The sequence below is a fragment of the Chenopodium album genome, chromosome 1, assembly GCF_948465745.1.
Source record: "Chenopodium album chromosome 1, dcCheAlbu1.1, whole genome shotgun sequence".
NCBI lineage: Eukaryota > Viridiplantae > Streptophyta > Magnoliopsida > Caryophyllales > Amaranthaceae > Chenopodium > Chenopodium album.
The window spans coordinates 90,714,465-90,733,824 of NC_137834.1; the positions used below are offsets into that span (position 1 = coordinate 90,714,465).

Genomic DNA, 19,360 nt, shown 5'->3' on the forward strand with positions numbered 1-19,360 from the left:
CGAAATTTGGACTGCCTCTGTAACAAATATGAATTGAATCGAGTTGAATCATATGAAGCCCCAATCCAAAATTTCAATCAAATAGTTTTGGAATTTCCAATTGATAATTAATTACTCCATATTATTTCCTTTTTCTTCCTCAAAAGAATTTTTTTTCTTTAAAAAAAAAAATAAAAAAAATAAAAAAATTAATAAATGAATGAAAATTGAAAGCATCACTATCACTCTCCCAAATTCCCAATCTCTCCTGACTAGACTCATTTTTCTGGGGTTTAAGCTGGGTTTTTGGCAGCTTCATCTGCAACTCTCTCTAAAATCAACTCTCTTCACAAAAACATCGAAGAAGAAGAAGCAGCAGCAATGGCGGGAAGATTAGGAAGACGAGTAGTACACTTCGCCAACCTCCCAATCAAGCTCCTTATGCCTTCTTCCTTCACCAACATCACCGAAATCTCTCTCAAAACAATCCCTTCTGCTTCCAAGGTATTTTCACAATTTAATCTTCATCTTCATTTTCCTCTTAATTTCTTCCCAATTTTATCGATTTTAATTTGATCAATTTCAATTTTTGCAGATCGAAATCAAGAGGGTTTTGGAATCATTGTATGGATTCGAAGTCGAAAAAGTTCAAACCCTAAATATGGAAGGAAAGAAGAAGCAAAGAGGTGGTATTCTTCTTGCTAAACCCGATTACAAGAAAGCATTCGTAACCCTAAAAACCCCTTTATCAATTTCGCCTGATCTTTTCCCTATTAAGGTGATTGAGGATGATAAAAAGGAATTGAATAAACAGTCTAAGACTAGCATTGTTGAGGCTGAGGGTCAGAAGAGGTCTCATTGGCTTGAAGGCGATGGAAACCGACCCGATAAGGCCACTCCACGATACCGCCGTGGTGTTGGGGGATTTGCTCCTCCACGCCCTCGTCGTACTGCTGGTGGTGCTCCTGAGACGGCGAAATTCCCGTGGACTAGTATGAAGAGGACCCCTGCTGCTTCTAGGTAGATGCTTTACTTTTGGTATTTTGTTGCTCATTAGTTTTAAGCATGAGGAACTTGATAAGGTTGTTGTTTATCATGATATTATCTATTAGAGTTATTTGAGATTTTTTTGCTGCTGTTTTAGCGGTAATGCTGCCATTGATGTTTTGGATTACTGGGATCGTGGCGACTTATATTGATTGTTGAAAAAGTGCCAAATTGTTGGTGTTCAGTAATAATGTTCTCACAGCTATGTGATTCTCTTTGACAATCTGTTCTCAAATCTCAATTGTTGATGCTATCTATGTTATGAATTAGCAATAGTATGTACATAGTTATGACATAGTTTGTAAGTGTCGAATCCCATTTAAGTGTGCTAGTTGTACGTGTGAGATTATCCTCATTGGATAGAAGGTAAGAAGCTTACCACCTTCTACTCTTAGGGAGTTACATACTTAATTCTCCCTTTATCTTGCAATTTATCAAATGGTTTTGGGGTAGAAGCTTACTTGGGCATTTAGTGGGTTCACTCTCCTCTTTCTTCATGGTCTGATGGGCTATCCAAACAACAACAACAACAAAGCCTTAGTCCCAAAATGATTTGGGGTTGGCTAATATGAATGGTCATAAGGAACCGTTCGGTATAGAAAAAGGGACTAATATCCAAACCCATTTTCATATTTTAGAAAAATTTAGTAGTAAGCTTAATCTGTAAAAGGCAATGAGTGTTGTGAATTTCTTTATATTTTAAAGGAAAAAAAAACCCCAAGCTCGTCATTGACATGGAGTTGAGATGTTTATTGTGAAACCTATCTCTGAAACTAATGTAATAGGCATGCTAGACATTACGCTATTGTACACCATTTTTATATATATATATTTTTTTTAAAATTTGTATTCAAGATATCTTGAGTGCTCCATTATCTGCTTGGTACTAAAATCTTGTGCTCAACTTCTTCATTGTCTTATTGTTTTGGTTCACTTACAAGATCATACATAAATTGTACTTTCCCTTCTTGGAGATAAAATACTTTTGTAGTATGACAGCATGGGCTGGGCTGTAACTGATGTGGAGAAGACTTTTTGGTGATTACTATGATGACGAGAACATAATTTTTCTAGTGACATTTTTTATCTCCTGACTTCACGTAGATAATTGCTCAGTGAATGGATTGTCTTCTCCCAGTATTAGGTGTGCTTCTCTCTTGGTTGGATATTTGTTGATCTCCAATATCTTCCATGGCCTTTTCTGTAAAAAAAGATAGATTCTTTATTTTCTTCCATCGAAAAATCCAGCCTGAGTTGCTCCGTTGCTTGTTGATTTGCTTTATATATTCTTGTTGGAGCTCAGAGTAGTCTCTCTGCAGTTCTGACATCCTATCTTTTACTATCTCAAGCTCAGTTCTAAGAGTCGTCATCTCTTTCTTTGTAGTTGACCAGCTTTCATCATTTTCACGATCATTGCCATCAGTTGTTTGTTCCTTGCTTTGCATAGCCGCCCTCATCTTCACTTGCTCTGAGAACAGAACCTGTTGAAGATTTGGATAGAAATTTAATTATGTTTGAGATTCTTCGTGGCTATTGTCTTGAGCTTCCTACATCTTTATCAATCAATCAATCAATCAATCAATCAAAGCCTTAATCCCAAAAGTGGGGTCGGCTAACATGAACCAAATTTGATTATTCCGTGTAGTCATCAACATAAATCTTTCTCCTCCATCCCTTACGATCCAAAACTTCATCCTCACGTAAATCCATGCACTTCATATCCTTCCTCACTCCTTCCAACCAAGTCATCTTTGGTCTCCCTCTTCCTCGTTTAATCCCTCCATGGTCCCACTCTTCCACTCTTCGCACCGGTGCACCCTCGGGTCTCCGTCTTACATGTCCAAACCAACGCAGACGATTTTCCCTTAATTTATCTACAATGCCCGCCACACCTACTTTCTTGCGAATAACCTCATTTCTGATTCTATCTCTTAAAGTGTTTCCACACATCCACCTTAACATGCGCATTTCCGTAACCTCCATCTTTTTAATATGCTCTTTCTTAGAAGCCCAACATTCTGTACCATAGAGCAACACTGGTCTTATGGCAGTCCTGTAGAATTTTCCCTTCAACTTTAAGGGAATGCTGCGGTCGCATAGCACTCCCGTGGCCGCTCTCCATTTAAGCCACCCTGACTTAATCCTGTGGGTCACGTCTTGATCAATGTCACCATTCTTCTGGATGATCGACCCTAGGTACTTAAAACATTCACTCATGGTCAAATCCTTTCCATCCAAACTCACCACTTCATTGCTTGTCCCCCTCTGAGTGCCAAAACGACATACCAAATATTCAGTCTTACTCCGACTTAGCTTAAACCCTCTAGATTCCAACCTTTGCCTCCATTGCTCCAACTTGACATTAACCCCATCCTTAGTCTCATCCACCAAAACGATATCATCTGCGAACAGCATACACCATGGAACCTCATCTTGAATTGGTCTAGTTAATTCGTCTAGAACCGTTGCAAAAAGAAAAGGGCTTAATGCAGACCCTTGATGCAATCCGATTGTAATAGGGAAATCTTTTGTCAACCCTCCGCATGTCCTCACATTTGTTGACACATCCCGATACATATCCTTAACTAGGTCTACATACCTTCGTGGGATACCTTTCTTCAACATTGCCCACCAAAGTATCTCTCTTGGCACCTTGTCATATGCCTTCTCTAAATCAATAAAGACCATATGAAGATCTTTCTTCTTTACCCTATAAAACTCCATCATTTGTCTTATCAAATGGATTGCCTCCATAGTAGATCTCCCAGGCATAAAACCAAATTGGTTATCTGAAATGCTTGTGCATGCCCTCAACCTTTGTTCAATCACCCTTTCCTACATCTTTATATAGTTTTTAAATTAAAAATATGTATGGAGCACTAGATTTTAAAATTTTCCTCATACAATTGCCAAGGCATTGAAATTGGAAGCTGTTGCTTCTTTTCCCTCCTTTTGGAAGCTTGAATTGAATGACTGATGGAACATAGAGCTTGTGCTCATGTTTATCTGATTTTCATTCTATATTGCAAGGCTTTGTTTTATGCAAAGACTTAAGTGGATTCCCCCCCCCCCCCCCCCCTTTTCTCTCTCTCTCTCTCTCTCTCTCTGCCTATGACTTGTGATGTGTGAAAGATAGGACTAGCTGCTTCTAAAGCTGAAGGTAGTACCTGTATAACAGTTTTCAAGGGCAGTCGATCATTCTGTGCCACATGCATGCAAGCATCAAGTGACAGCCTCTGACAATTCATTATCCTGCACAGCCTTCTACGCTCTTGCTCCATTAGTGAAGGGTGGCTCTGATCCAGTGAATTTATAAGTAGACTGTATAAATTGCTTCTCATTGAAGTTGGCATAGAAGTTGGGCTGGAATGCTTACCTTTAGATAGGTGTCAATTGATCTATATAGACCGTCATGACATAGTCTAGTATTTGCTGGCAATGCTTCTGCCAGAACTTGGAACTTCGAGATAGTGAGATTGGGGTCTGTTGCAATTTCAGCTAAATAGTTGTCTAGAAGCTTACTGACTTCTAGTTCTTCAGTCCTCTGCTGCTGCTGCTGTTGTTGCTGTTCGTGCATCAGAAAGTATTCCACTATTCGCTGCACAGTGTCTGTGTTGTGTATTGTCTTTTCCTCTGGTGAACTGTGCCGAACACTGGTATGGTTAGTTTAATGTAAATTGTTGAACCACCAAATTACTTCTCCATATAACCTAGTTTGGCAATATTATGACTTATAATCTTAAGTTTGTGTTATTGACGAAAATAAGATTTCTTAGATCAAATCATAAACTCATAATTCAATCTGACAATTGAGTATTTTTGGCTTTTCAAGTCATAATATGGCCATATGGGCATTTCAAGTCTTAATTCTATCAATTATGATTTGAGCTATGACTTGACATCTAAGAGTAATCAAGGTGCCTAAATGAAGATTAAACTAGGTGAGTTTTTTGCTAAGTGTCTAAGATCTTAAGTTATTCCCAATAGATTAAAATTTTCTAATCTTGAGAGAAGGTGATTCTAAGATAAAGTATAACCTTGAACTTACTTTATCAGCTTCCCTCGATCTTTGTTATTATATCTTGGAATTAGGAGGTCTTGGACATCGGCATCTTGCAAGACTGACCCTACTCTCTTTTCAAGCTCTGAGATTAAAGCTGGTGTTGCAGAGTATATCATAGCCATATTTAGCATCCATAACAGGAACTTACAGGAAACAGCTTCTTTCTGAGGTGGCAGTATGCTGATGATGCTTTCTATAATCATCTTTTGCTCCTTATTTTGGCTGATGTCACCTTCTTGGTTCATCCCACTTATAATACTGAAATGCCGCTCACTTTTTGCATACCAATGCCGTCCTTTCCCTTCTACATTCCCATCCATGCTTGGCAACCATTTTTCTGCATAATGCTTGATACATGAACCTATGATATCTGGTTTAGTACCTTTGGATTTCAATGCTGCTATTATTCTGCCAAAGTGGTCAATCCGCAAGGTTGTTATGTCATCAAACCACCAAGCCTCATCATCAACTAACTCATTCTTGTCTTGAAAAGCTTTCCACGAAATTGAATCACAACATCTTCTTACAATCTGGAGGTTCTCTGCCCAGGGAGATAGTTTCTCACAAGCTTTGAGAACTATAACTGAGTCTCTCCATGAAGCTAGTACTATAAATGTCAGAAAAGCTTCTGTTTTGGATATTAGATTTCCATCTTCAAATTCCTCTGTCATTTCTAGATATTCTGATGCACATCTCAAAGGGGCTACATTGTTAGGGCCTAGATCTATGGGAAGGCCATAACAGAATTTCGCTACTTCTTCAAAAGCTGCCGGTCCTCCTGGAAAGTTGTCAAGTTTGATGTTGTGCTCTAAACTTGAACTTGTGGGCTGAAATGCTACCCGGCTTATGTAACCACTCTTTGTAAGTAGTGCATACTGTATCAATATAAAACTGTTAAGGTAAGTGATAAATTGATATCAAAACCAGAAGTGGATTAGGAGATTATGTATATCTAATGGAACCTCTGGGATTGGGAAAGTGCTGCTATTTTTCTTGATTGAAAATCTAATCTGAACATACACCATTGTTTAACCTTTTCTACCCTGCTCCCTAGCATCCCTAATCTAAGTGTCATACCAAATCACAGTTGTACCCTTAATTTGTGGACCCTTTGTGGAGATGTATAGTATTACTGGCTGAGATCCCCCCCCCCCCCCTCCCCCCTCCTCCCTCCTTTTCCCCAAAGATACCCAAAATGTAGAAGGTTTAATACTCTCAGCTTTATACGACGTTGCCAACAATTTTATAGGTGCACTCCTAAAGCTCAAATTGGGAATTGGAGATAATTATACAGAGCATTTAATTATGGATATAAGAAAATTTTGGGATTTAATAGCTTTTGTGAATCATTTTTTTTTGGTTAGTATAAAATTTTTTGGTTTCTTTAAACAACATTCAATATGTTTAGTTTACCTTATGCATGTGAAAGGTGTTTTCTTCGATTTGAATTGATAGATCAGTCTGGATATCAGAAGTCACGAACCTGCATATAACAAAAAAGAAAAAAGCACTTGTTGGATGGAGTCAATGCAATAGAAAAACAATGGTATGTAGAAGAAAATTGGGGGGTGGGGGTGTGTGTGGTGCTCTGTGAAATGTGAGAAAAAATGCTCTTGTAGCCATTGTTGGAATTCACCAGCTGCTACAAGTTACGTAAACAAATTATTGTCTTTACCATGAATTACCGTTCTTCTCAAATGTGTAATCTACATTGTTGATTCTGGTGGGAAGTATGATTTGATCTGCGTTATTGCTGTCATTCTCCTGGCTTTTTGCTTCAACTGCAGGTACTGGGCTCTTCATGGTTACCTTTTCACAATGAAGGTTTATAACTATGAGGAATTTTTTTTGCTGGTCTTATTGAACGAAATTCAGGGGTGGGATAGGGCTGTAGTAAATGTATGATTGATGAGTTTGTGGTTTTTTGATGAGAAGACAACTTGAGGGTAGTTGAATGACTTGTATCTGTCACAGATATCGGATCACGATCAGACAGTAACAGAAAACTTGAAATATTCTTTGGGTTGAGGTATAGTCAGTATTGGCTTTGAGGTTATACAACAATCAACTTGATACTTACAACTCAGATTGTTGCTTAGAACATCTGTTGCTGCACACCACACAATTTACAGTTCCAACAGAAGATTATGCTGTGGTTCAAAAGTCACATAGAAGCTGCATTAATATTAGAGAATGTTGCATGGGGTTGTTGGTCGACAATAGGATAATGCTGTCTCTACTAAATTTGCTTTCAAAGGTTCAACTTTCATTTTTGTCATAAACTTTGCATTTATTGATTAATATGGTCCATAGTGACTCATACAGTCATACATTGCCTGATTGAGCAAAAAACCAGCTGAGACTTTTGGTAAGATGGATTGTTGTTCTTTTTGAGTTTGGTGTCTTCAGAGACGCCAGAAGAAGTTTTCTAACGTTATTGGTATAGGGCCATTTCTAATGCCGTGAATGTAACTTAAATGAAGCATGGTATTGAGCGGAGTGTTTTTTGCAGGTTATGGTTACCAGTTGGGGTAGATTGTAATTATATTAGGGCTTAGGGGGCATGTAGGAGATTACTGCTGTATAGTTTTGGTTAATTTTACTGCGCATAAGTAGGTAGATGTCTTGAAGGTGTGTGCATGTGCAAGAACGCATATTATAAGGAGCTGCTTTTGCATTCCCTTTGTGTAGATATCACTGCATCTGATTTTCCTTTTTTGTTTTTTTTTTTTTTTTTTCTTAATTATTATTTTTAAATTTAAATTTAAATTTTTTAATTTTATTATTTTTACAACAGCAGAAAACAAAAGAACAAAGAAGGAACTTAAAAAACATTTAGGCTTGTTTAATCTAATGTCTAATTATAATGCAATAGTATGCTAATTGCCAAGTACTCTGCTATGATTGTGTGCGTGGTTGCATTGCTTAGGACGTTCCTTCTTAAATACTCCTAACTTGTAATCTTACAATTATTCATAAGTTTTTTTTTTTTTTTTTTTTTTTTTTTTTTTTCCTCAAAAAAAAATTAAGTAATTATGTTACTTCACATCAAGATCTTGTACCAAATGATATATGCATTCCTAATTGATTATTACAATTATTCATAAGCTAATTTTGTTACTTTGTATTTAAGATTTTGTACCAAATGATCCATATAATTTCCGAACTGTTCCAAGTTTCTCTTGTTTGAGCTGCTTTCGTCATGTTAGAGAAGCTTTTTCCCAAGTTGACGCTTAACTTTCTTAACTGATCAAAATGGAATAGTTGATTTAACTTCAATGATCTCGCATTCTATCATATGACTTATAATGATAAGTTATGATCTCTATTAGCCTCAACAAAGATTTGGCATTGCTCCCGAATACTTTGTATGACTTTAAAATAAAGAGGAATCACAACCTAGACTTATACAAGTGTATCAATTCGTTCTTCATTTTAAAGATGACAATGAACTATGGAATCATACACTTGATGTATAATAACAGGATATGAGAGAGTGAGGGATAGCTCAAGTGGTTAGAGCTTCCCTCCCTATTCTAGGAGATCTTGGGATCGATTCTCACCCCCGCCCTTGTAGCTCTTTAAACACCCAAAAAAATAATAACAGGATATGAGCATTAAGCTTTATCGTCTTAAGACTTGGGGTGACATCATTAAATTGAGTCTTAAGATTTATACTTAAGACTTTTCCCATTTTTCTTCAAAATTCTCAAGCAAGTCTCAAGTTGAGTCTTGAAATTTCAAGACTCAACTTAAGACTTGAGATTGGGACCCAATTCACCCACTTCACTTTTATTTTTATTACCCCTTTTTTTTTACACTTTTTTACATATAATATGTCAAATAATTAAGTCTTAGGGCTAAAGGGATAAATTTGTGTGATTCTTAGTGAGTCTTAACAAGAATTTGATGACATCATTTTCAATGGGGACCACAAAAAATGATGTCATATTTAAGTCTTAAGACTTGGGGCCTAAGCTTATTTGCTCTAAGCTTATTTGACTTTTGCTTAAAAATTTTATTTTTCTTATAAAAAAATTGGTCAAATTAATTTATTTTTGTTATACTTATGTTATTTTTTTTTTAAGTAATACACTTCGTATGAATGATAAAGAATAATGCTCTTATGAGTTGTAAAATCCAATTTAAACCTAGTATAAGAAAAAATGTTATACTATTTTTAAGTGTCCTATGTTATTTGATATGAAAAAAGATCTTCATCTTTATCACACAAGAGTCACTTTTAATCACCCTAATTTCTATAATTTTACATGCACCACCACCAACAAATTACCACGCTGTCATGGTTAGAACTTAGAAGTAGATGAAAATATTTATGCTAGGCTAATCGGTTTTTATTCTTTTATAAGTGATCACATGGTGTAATAAGCCGCACATAGAACACGTTATTTTTCCTACCCCGTATTACTTAAGGAAGGATGATAAAAGGGGGTCAAAGTTGAAAAAAATAGAAGTTAATGCCGTCCGTTGGCGGTTTCTTCTCCCACGCTGTATAAATTCCCCCGTTTAAACCAACCTTGTTTTGCACACCGCGTCCATCCTTTTTCCCTCTCTCTCAACCATTTTTGGCAGATTCAGATCTACCATCTACCTCTCAGAGAGAGAGAGGAGGAGAGAGAAAAAAATATTTGAAATTGAAATTGAATTTCTAGCTTCAAGGACTCATCAATGGCGGTCGTCTCACCATTAGCCAAATACAAACTCGTCTTCTTAGGCGATCAATCTGTTGGAAAAACCAGCATCATTACTCGTTTTATGTACGACAAATTCGATACCACTTACCAGGTTTCCCTCTTTTTATTATCAATTTATGGTGATTATCATAATTTTATTTTGTTGCAAATCCTTCCAATTTCTATTGCATTTTGACTGAAATGTGTTGGATTGTAAATTGCGGTTGATCATTTATTTTACGTCAGTTTTAGGTTTTTCGTCATTGATTTTTTTATTTCCTTTTGATCGGTTCAAATTGAGATTGATGCATGCTGGAACTGTTGCTGAATTTCAGTTTTGAGGTTTTTGAAATTGATAATAGTTTGTCTAATTGTCCTTAAATGATTTTTTTTTTTTTTTTAATAGATAATATGATATGTTACATGCCTAATTTTGCTGTTTTTTTAATTGAATTGTGTATTTGTGCCTAACTTACCCTGTTTCACGCTAGGATTACAAATTTTTAAAGAGAATTTTCATTAATTTAAGATACAATTGCAATTTTATTATAATATGGAGCAGAATTATAATTTATCAAGAGAATTGTCATTCCGCAATCAAGTGCATGGTTCTGTAATTTGTTGACTGATCATAGAATCAGAGGCATGACTCCAAGTAGGGGCTTTTAAAGGTGACAATGGGGTCATTTTGTTCTGTTTTGGTCTGGTGACTTTAATTTCAGGTGCTAAATGGGATCAATCCCAACCTTAGTTTTAGGCAGGATAAATTTGGTAAGGATAATCTAGTTTCAGGTATGATACAGATACTGGTCATTAAAATTGATTTTTGTTTTTCGTAATTATATATACTAGTTTTTGGAAATTTGGTATATTGCACCATCAAGAAACTTGAAGGTTTAAAGTCAAATTAGGACGTCTTTGATGAGACCATTCATACTACCAAGTTGTATTTCTAAAAAATCTTCTGTGGGAGGCATAAATGATAGTTTGCACTTCATTGCCAACAATATAGTTATAGGTTGCCATGATTTTTTATGATGATATCAGCCACTTTATCATAGGAGACGAGTTCAACTTCCTGTAATATAATTTGCAGTTCCTTGTCAAATTTGTATGCTTTACTTATGCAGTATATTTTTCTCATTCTAGAGTTGGACCGTTTAATATATATATATATAATATATAGTAGAGATCTCTCAATATTTAATGGGCAAGTTTATAATTGGAAATCAGTGGGATCCTTATATCCTTTGAGTATAAAGTATAAACTATAAAGTAATACTTCAAAAAAAATTTGGCCTTTCAAACTTCTGGATTTGTCATTATGAAATCATGCTGGTATAGCCGTATGTGCAACATTTATACTTTTGGTATTGTTTAATGTGTATTTGATGTATATTGAAATCTAGGAAATACATGCATGTGTTTGACTTATTAACATTTTTTTTTAATATTGTCAACTTAATGGCAGGCTACTATTGGGATTGACTTCTTGTCGAAAACCATGTATCTTGAAGACCGAACAGTGCGCTTGCAGCTCTGGTATGATACTTTAACAAACAAATTTCATTGCTTATACTGATTATGTGTATTCATGTTAAATCAGTAAGACAGTAACAAACAAATTTTTATTCTGAGAATGTATACATGTTAAAACAGTAACAAACAAATTTCTATTCATGTGTTAAAGCAGTAACAAACAAATTTTTTCTGAGAATGTATATTCATGTTAAAACAGTAACAAACAAATTAATATTGATAATGTATATTCATGTTAAAGCATTAACAAACAAATTTCTTAAGCACCCTGAGCTCATTGCTTATACTAGCCGAAAAATACATATCCAGATTTCCCATCTCATAAGTCATAATGACATTGATTTACCAAATAATTTGGTGTCTTGTATATGATTCTATCCCATATTCTGAACCTTTAACTGCCAATTCCAGGGATACTGCTGGGCAGGAAAGATTTCGGAGTCTTATTCCCAGTTACATCAGAGATTCTTCAGTTGCTGTTATTGTCTATGATGTTTCTAGTAAGTGCTTTGTATGCTAATGACTTCAAACTTGATCATTTTTACATGTTAATGCTTTAAGGACGCATGAACGATTTACGTATGATGTAATTGTCTGACTGAAATTCTTACATGTCTACATTTCCTTAATGCACACGTACATGGGTGAAAGTGTGAAACTATGTACTAGTAATGTACTTCTATCAGTTCTATGATGATTGTTTTAAGGAATGTTTCTGCTGAAACTCGCTTGTTCTTGAACCAAAGTTATTCTATTTGGTTTTTTTGTTGATAATTAACCTGTAGCCAATTTCTTCATGCAGATAGGCAATCATTTCTCAGCACTACAAAGTGGATTGATGAAGTACGGACAGAACGTGGCAGCGATGTGATTATTGTTTTAGTTGGAAATAAAACTGATTTGGTTGAGAAAAGGTGGGGATTTTGTTCACTTCTGTGTATATTATTTGCTATGATCTATGTTCTCTCTTTCATATGTTAATCCACCATTGATTATTTGAGAAATGCTATCACACAAAAGTTCTACTTGCCATCAGACAGAGGGGAGAACCAGAATACTATATTTTCCTGGGTTTCATGAATGATAAGATCTGTTTTTACTAATAACAAGATAAGGCCAGGGTTTGGTTGCATAGCATTTTAAAGTGTTTATGCTAGAATGTTTTGACATTGAAGATTTGAACAGGCAAGTCTCTATAGAGGAAGGAGATAACAAGGCTCGTGATGCTGGGGTAATTTTCCTGGAGACCAGTGCAAAAGCAGGATTCAATATAAAGGTATGTTTATTACTCAGTCAGAGTCTTTTAATATTCTAGGATGTCCAGATAAGGGGTTATCTTTTCTTATGTAAAATAATTATCTATGACTAAATTAGCAAATATGCACAACTTAAATGTAAGTAATTGGAAGAGAACAGAATTGGTTCAGCTATCACAAAGTTAAGTTAGTACGTTCATGTTATATTCTCGATTATAAGTTTAGAGTTAATGTTTCCATTTTTATTTACTCCGTATTACAGTAGAATTCTGCAGCAATGATAAGCATGGAAATTTAACGTAACTAATGCATTGACTAAATATGTCACAGCCTTTATTCCGTAAGATCGCCTCATCCTTGCCAGGGATGGAAACCCTGTCATCCACCAAACAAGAGGATATGGTTGATGTGAATTTGAAACCTAACAGTAGTTCATCCCAATCAGAACAACAGGGAGGTGGTTGCGCTTGTTAATTTGTAACAGATCAAGGATTTTGTGAGGTAAAAGAAGCTGTTCATAAAAGGAAACGAGGAGGTGAACATAAAGGGCCAAGCTCGACAATTAAGGGTCTGAGTTCGTTGCACCAGGCCCCATTTCATGTCCTATATACTAATCAACTTGTTCTACACTTAAAAGGTACATCTTGTAAAAGGTTTGGCTTTGACTTTTTGAGGCCAGCCGTTCATTTTGCCCACTTTTTGTAAACATTATAGCTTCCTTTTTTCCCACTGTTTCACTTACACCGATTCATTATTGAACTATATATTTTGTTGTTATGTTTCGAGGATTTCTTGTAATGTAGTCTTTGAGATTGTTAAGTTACCATATCAGTTATAGAAATGATACTACATAATTTCACTTTGAATCCATATTTGTATGCTAATAAAGATCTATAGGATTGTATTTCTGTGCTCTATAGTCTATACAGACTGTCAAATTGATTAGATGTTGGAAATTTAATACATACAAGTATGATTTATACCATCAACTTGTGGAACATTGGAACAAAAAATAACGAAAGGAAACTGCAGATCTGCAGCAAACACTAAACTCGGTATATGTACACCGGAAAAAAATGAGATAATGCCCAAGCAAGAGTAGATACAAATGCCATAGAGCAATAATCTCCAAATAAAACTAGGAACAGGAGATTTTTTAATATAAAATAAGATAAAGAAACAAATCTGCAGTCGCTTAGCCATGAATATAGCCTTCACTGACTTGTCTAACTCGGAGTGTTAGAAAAATCAAGACTATTGTACCCATACTCGACCTGGAAAAAACATGGAAACCCACTTCAGTAAATCATTAGATATATGGTATTTGGTCAAGTGTAAGATATAGTTTAAGGTTCTAATGGTAAACATAATTATAAATTATACTTGTATGAGATATACTTTTTATAGTTAGATCAGATCAAATAGTAGATATTATTCCATTCTTGCAGAATATATAATTGTTCCAAAAGTGTAAAGATAGCAGATCAAGATGCTCATTTATCTATTTATATTCTTCCTTTTCCCTTTTTATTTTTATTTTTTTAATGGTAGGTGCTTGTCAATAGAACATAATACTTTAGGCTTCATTATCATATCATATACTGTATGTTGGTGCCAGACAGCCAGCAGAAACATGTGAAGTAACCGCACTCAAATTTAAGACTGTAATTAGAAGCGAATGTATCAAGGGAAGAGCAAGATCTTGGAGCTTACAGAATGGAGAACAGGAGGACAATACGTCGTGAATCAAATAAACCTGTACGTTTATACTTTCTCCATCGGTTATGAGTAGCATCGTATGCCTTCTCCATTGGTTGCCTGTCTATCAAAAATAAGCAAGAAGAAGAGTTAGTCGAGTTTAATTAACCCCCTAGACATGCTGAAGAATTCGTACACTAACGCACCAAAACAACCTCATAATCGTAAACTAAAATACAGCAAATCTATGTAAAAGCAAACAAGTTCCTGAATAGTGGCACCTAAGCTTTATCTGCCTTTACAAAACTCATGCTCCGTACAAGAAAAGTACAAAAACCCACTTAATTACAAATTTCTAATTCTAAAGCTTATAATTGATGGGATCATCAAAACTTATTTCGAACCATTAGCAATTTGCAATCATCAACAGAGCACAAATAGTGGGGAGTCAAAATGTGGGTTTTACCTTTGGCATTAAACTTGAGCAACATGAGGATGTGGTTCATTAAAGGTGGTATGGATTCTCCTCCTGTCTGTATGCTGTTCTGTCTCCTTAGCGGTTTCTGAAAAACAAGACAAAATACAGGATAGTTAGCCTTTACGAAAGGCGGATAACAGTGCCAATATCCATCCACACACACTGTGGTCTGTGGGACTGTGGATTACTTACAGTCAATGAAATCTCAGTTTTGATGCTCCCACAAGTGTCTTGGTCGATTTTCAAAGCATCGTTAACACCCTTTTCGATATCAACTGTAACTAAGCAAGAAGGAAACGAGCCTGAATTCTTATCATCAACAGTTTTGTGGCATATCACTGAAGCATCCACACATGCCTGACTATCTGATTGCAACCCACATTTTGTGTTTGCAATGCTGCCTTGCTCATTATCACTCCGCACCAAAATTCGACAAAAATCCTGTGATTTAATCCAATAATCAATCAATCTCACAAACTCAATACAAAATTATAATTCGATAATACTCCCTTCGTGTCTAAATGTTTTTATGGCAGAATTCTTACTCCCCAATCAAGAAGGATGAATTCTAACAGCTCAATTTCATCCTATCAACTACAACTTTATTAAATGAATCAATAATAAATATTTCAAAAAAGTAAAAAGAGAAATTGATTGCTAGTTGTCAGAAATTCAGCGTTGACATTTTTAGAAATTTGTAACACCAACCATCCAACTCAAAAAAAGCTGTTAACACAAGTTGAAAATCACAACACAAAAGTCACAATCATCGAGCACTCCGCCTCCAATCCTCCATAAACTAATGAATTGTTTAAAATACACTTAATTCTTTATAATTCATCCCGGAAATTGCATGTTTAAATATTCATAAATCTGAAACATTCAAATTTAACAGAGTAATTCTTAAAAAGGCTAAAATTCAACTTTACAGAACAAAATTCAAATATGATATGATCATACAATATTGATGTGCATTATTATACACCCGAATGTTCCATGCACAAATACATTGATACAGACCCAAATTAAGCTTTTTATTTTTCCAATTGAACCTCTCTCAAATGAAAAATAAAATAAAATAAAATAAAATCAACTCCTATAATGTTGTAATTAAAATTGATAAAAAAACAAAAAAATGAAAATGGTTAGAGAAATGTGACCTGGTCGGCGGAAGCAGTCGCCATTGAAGGGAGAGGAGAGAGAAAAAGTGAAATTGAGAAAGAAAGAAGGAAATTGAGGAGAGAGAAAATGGAATGGTGGAAAAAAATGAAGTGAACGTTACGTTGGGATTCTTAGAAGAGCAACTACTACTCTGAAAAAATTGAAGTGAAGTGCAGCTTATAATAAGAGTAGCAGAAAGGCTCCTGATCACGATGTTGATGATCACGACAAACATTTTACTCTGATTTTCTCTCTTTCTTTTTTATATAAAATTAAAATATTATTAATTATTATTATCAAGTGGGTGTGTTGTATGACCATGACTGTAATTAGCAAATCATTTGTGAAATTACAAATATTAATTACTTGGTTAATGTACAAACTTTAACTGCTTCTTGTCTTCTTCCATTTTAGATTTGATGCTTCAATTTTAATTACTTGCTTACTGTATTACTTTTCTACTCCCTCTACTGAAGGCATGTAGTTGTAGCCTTTGTAGGTGTTGTACATTGATAATTCACATACTTTTATTACTTTGATCGTTTTTTTATTTTGGTTATAATATAAAATTAAATGTTGATAATTAGGTAAGTAAGATGTAATTGGAATTATATACAGAGTATAATTTTATAATTCTTAGTAATATATCATAAGATATTAATAGTCAAATTTATTAAAGTCAAAATGTGTCAATTATATTATAAAACGAACGAAATAGGAAGTATAAAAATATGTAAGTATGAACAAAGAAGTATTCTACTCGGTACTATTCTTTATTGCAAATAATATAAATTAGGACAACATTGTTAACAATTTTTAGTACGAAATATCATTAAATCATAAATTATGCATAATTATTATTGGAAGTTCTAAAGTGCATATTAATTCTTATCCCATTTTATTTTATGTAATCTAGACTTATAAACTTTTATACAGACTTAGGGCATGTTTCGATTTACTGAAAACAACTGAATCGAAATGAACTGAATAGAGTTGATTGGAGCTGAATTGAACAAAACTGAACTGATTGGAGCTGAATTGAACTAAACTGAACTGATTGGAGCTGAACTGTGAATAGAGTTGATTGGAGCTGAATTGAACAAAACTGAACTGATTGGAGCTGAATTAAACAAAACTGAACTGATTGGAGCTGAATTGAACTAAACTGAATTGATTGGAGCTGAACTGAATAGAACAGGCCCATAGTAAACGAACCATATTTTATTTTCTAAATATATCTAACTTATTAATTATTATGAAGTATATTACTACGTATTTTATTTGCACTTACTTGAGGGATTGGTCCCAACCTACTAAGTAATAACCACATCAACTTACCTAGCTTGATGGCTAATGCATTATAAAACGAACAAGAGTCATTGTTGAGATTGGGGTAATCTAGTACATAAAAATTGTCATTTTGATAAGATGTTGCATTCAAGCTTTATTAAATCCATGTGAACGGTAAACTAGAACAACAAATATTTGGGCTGCATTTGAATCATAGAATATGACATTAAGGGTTTTAAAAATGTGTAAATTAGCAGTATTAACAACACTCACGGGTTGCCTACTGTTTTTTGTCCTCCAAGACGCACAAAACACCAACCCAATTACCTGTTTATTGTCTTACTTTTAATCCGTGAGTTGTTTCTATTCGAGAATATCTTTTGTCACCTTCTTTCAGTCGTGTGATTACCAACGCCTAAATCCGTTGATTCTTCTACTAAGAATCTACCGATCAAATTACCAATTGTCTGTCTTTGTCGAGTTTCATTGTTATGGAGTGTCACTGTGTCAGGATAATATAAACTCTTTGATTAGAGTGATTTCCATTGATCAATATTTATAGGGTTACAATGAGAAACATAAGATATGTATAGATATCAAAGATAATCTTATATACAAAATATATCCTAAACCTTGATTTAAGTAGCTTTGTTTATGGTCGTTATAGTCGAGGTTCATACTTTTTAAAATGTGTCTTTCTCTTACCTTTGTGCATATATAGTTTGTATAAGGGAAGGAATTGATCATTTTTCATTTTGTATATCTACACTATCTCAAAATTTATTCGTGCAGGATAACAAAAGTGGTAATCGAACTTACAAAAGTTGAATCATTTACGGTTTATACATTTAAATTATGTTTTTTACGTCTCAAAATTTCCCATTTTCTCCAATATAAGACAACTAACTTATATAAATTCACTGATAATACGATACACAGCATTTTATTACTTTACATCTACGTGTGATATGATTGAAACTTTGCAAACAAAAAAAGATAAATAGAATCTAAAATTATACTAGAACCCATGTATCATAAACTAGGCCAAATTCAAATGATATGATTAATTAAAAACTAAAATATATGATGAGTGATCAAAATGGATTTTAATACCATACATACATGTTAAAAGTATATATTGAGAAAACAATACACCTCTTTTATCTTTATTTAGTGTATGTCCTTAGTGATCATACTTTTTCTATATTTTAATTTTCCTTTTAGTGTGTCCATTTTGGTTGGCTAGTGATTTGGTCCGTTTATAAAATGCGGTGATAATGCACTAATGGTGATCGAAATAAATTTGTAATAAATAAATAGGACTCCAAATATATTTTTAATACTCGTACACCGTACCCTCCTTCCTTGCCATACTGAAGATGATCTTTTAAATATTTGTAATAAAACATGTGTTTATTCGGATCCATTATCCATATATTGGTTGGTTGGTGGAAAATGGAGACAGTGAAAGTTCTATCCCATACTTAAGCTCAGACCTATTTGTGCTATATACTTCTGCCACGAATTTTCCACTTCTCATCTCACCATTACTGTCAAGTTTATTTATGTATGGTTGATGTTGCACGGTGTTGTGGTCAACTTATATTATCGAATTTAATTTTGTAAGGTGTATCAAGCAAAGTTTAATCTATCGGTAACAATATGAATGTGTGTCACTGTTTATGACTTAAAGGTCGAGATTGAATTTCACTAGGAGCTAGTTTGGGGAGATTATTTCATTTTTGTTCCTCACTTTCAATTAGCTAGCTAGCTTGACTTATGTTGCTCAACTAAGCTGAATTAGCAATATATTAGTATGTGAAAAATATTATTTTGATAGTGTTCTTCTCCTTTATCTTATAAAAAGATAATATTAAAATTACAAAGTGAATAAGTATTGAATTATTTCTGTTATTTGATCGTGCTCTACTAACTAGAAGGATTAAATAACAAAGTGAATAAGTATTGAGTAGTAGAGATTCCAAATCATCAACTTCTTTTATGAGTATAATTACTTTACAACTATACACATTTGTTGGCTTGTTGCTACTACTCATAATTAGTACGAGTATTAATTATTAATAAATACACTAATACATCTTAAAATTAAAAGCAAAACAACTAAATAGAAATTCTGAGCTATAATAATAATGGG

General features: G+C 34.3%; 4 protein-coding genes across 5 annotated transcripts; 2 read left to right on the plus strand and 2 right to left on the minus strand.

The window, feature by feature from the left end:
- Nucleotides 1-281: 281 nt before the first annotated feature.
- LOC145626695 (uncharacterized) lies at nucleotides 282-1,249 on the plus strand. The gene is made up of 2 exons (XM_081679161.1): nucleotides 282-483; nucleotides 575-1,249. Exons 1-2 carry the CDS (start codon nucleotides 361-363, stop codon nucleotides 1,001-1,003), a joined length of 552 nt encoding a protein of 183 aa, XP_081535287.1. The 5' UTR covers nucleotides 282-360; the 3' UTR covers nucleotides 1,004-1,249.
- A 141-nt stretch (nucleotides 1,250-1,390) lies between these two features.
- On the minus strand, nucleotides 1,391-7,455 carry LOC145626706 (BTB/POZ domain-containing protein DOT3-like). Of its 2 annotated transcripts, none has more exons than XM_081679170.1 (6): nucleotides 6,765-7,455; nucleotides 6,503-6,572; nucleotides 5,075-5,964; nucleotides 4,403-4,667; nucleotides 4,194-4,322; nucleotides 1,391-2,507 (listed from the first exon to the last, which is right to left on the minus strand). In XM_081679170.1, the coding sequence occupies exons 1-6, from the start codon at nucleotides 6,890-6,892 to the stop codon at nucleotides 2,139-2,141; spliced, it is 1,851 nt and encodes a 616-aa protein (XP_081535296.1). In that variant the 5' UTR covers nucleotides 6,893-7,455; the 3' UTR covers nucleotides 1,391-2,138. The 2 variants fall into 2 exon arrangements, with proteins under 2 accessions (XP_081535296.1, XP_081535304.1); XM_081679178.1 differs by having other exon boundaries at nucleotides 6,775-6,894.
- A 2,149-nt stretch (nucleotides 7,456-9,604) lies between these two features.
- LOC145562999 (ras-related protein RABH1e-like) lies at nucleotides 9,605-13,444 on the plus strand. Its single transcript, XM_081623411.1, has 6 exons — nucleotides 9,605-9,895; nucleotides 11,255-11,325; nucleotides 11,734-11,822; nucleotides 12,125-12,236; nucleotides 12,508-12,598; nucleotides 12,909-13,444. Exons 1-6 carry the CDS (start codon nucleotides 9,779-9,781, stop codon nucleotides 13,050-13,052), a joined length of 624 nt encoding a protein of 207 aa, XP_081479537.1. The 5' UTR covers nucleotides 9,605-9,778; the 3' UTR covers nucleotides 13,053-13,444.
- A 147-nt stretch (nucleotides 13,445-13,591) lies between these two features.
- On the minus strand, nucleotides 13,592-16,072 carry LOC145563011 (uncharacterized). Its single transcript, XM_081623422.1, has 5 exons — nucleotides 15,915-16,072; nucleotides 14,947-15,195; nucleotides 14,743-14,839; nucleotides 14,292-14,400; nucleotides 13,592-13,852 (listed from the first exon to the last, which is right to left on the minus strand). Exons 1-5 carry the CDS (start codon nucleotides 15,936-15,938, stop codon nucleotides 13,774-13,776), a joined length of 558 nt encoding a protein of 185 aa, XP_081479548.1. The 5' UTR covers nucleotides 15,939-16,072; the 3' UTR covers nucleotides 13,592-13,773.
- Nucleotides 16,073-19,360: the final 3,288 nt, after the last annotated feature.

Excerpts from the sequence above, each read along its gene's own strand:
- LOC145563011 (XM_081623422.1), bottom strand. The coding sequence starts at position 15,938 with ATGGCGACTGCTTCCGCCGACCAG. Across the intron at positions 15,196-15,914 it reads CGACTGCTTCCGCCGACCAG|GATTTTTGTCGAATTTTGGT; the intron begins GTCACATTTCTC and ends ATTAAATCACAG. Across the intron at positions 14,840-14,946 it reads AAACTGAGATTTCATTGACT|AAACCGCTAAGGAGACAGAA; the intron begins GTAAGTAATCCA and ends CTTGTTTTTCAG.
- LOC145626706 (XM_081679170.1), bottom strand. The coding sequence starts at position 6,892 with ATGAAGAGCCCAGTACCTGCAGTTGAAGCAAAAAGCCAGGAGAATGAC. Across the intron at positions 6,573-6,764 it reads GAGAAGAACGGTAATTCATG|GTTCGTGACTTCTGATATCC; the intron begins GTAAAGACAATA and ends TGTTATATGCAG. Across the intron at positions 5,965-6,502 it reads ACACCTTTCACATGCATAAG|TATGCACTACTTACAAAGAG; the intron begins GTAAACTAAACA and ends ATATTGATACAG.
- LOC145562999 (XM_081623411.1), top strand. The coding sequence starts at position 9,779 with ATGGCGGTCGTCTCACCATTAGCCAAATACAAACTCGTCTTCTTAGGC. Across the intron at positions 9,896-11,254 it reads AATTCGATACCACTTACCAG|GCTACTATTGGGATTGACTT; the intron begins GTTTCCCTCTTT and ends ACTTAATGGCAG. Across the intron at positions 12,237-12,507 it reads ACTGATTTGGTTGAGAAAAG|GCAAGTCTCTATAGAGGAAG; the intron begins GTGGGGATTTTG and ends AGATTTGAACAG.
- LOC145626695 (XM_081679161.1), top strand. The coding sequence starts at position 361 with ATGGCGGGAAGATTAGGAAGACGAGTAGTACACTTCGCCAACCTCCCA. Across the intron at positions 484-574 it reads CAATCCCTTCTGCTTCCAAG|ATCGAAATCAAGAGGGTTTT; the intron begins GTATTTTCACAA and ends CAATTTTTGCAG.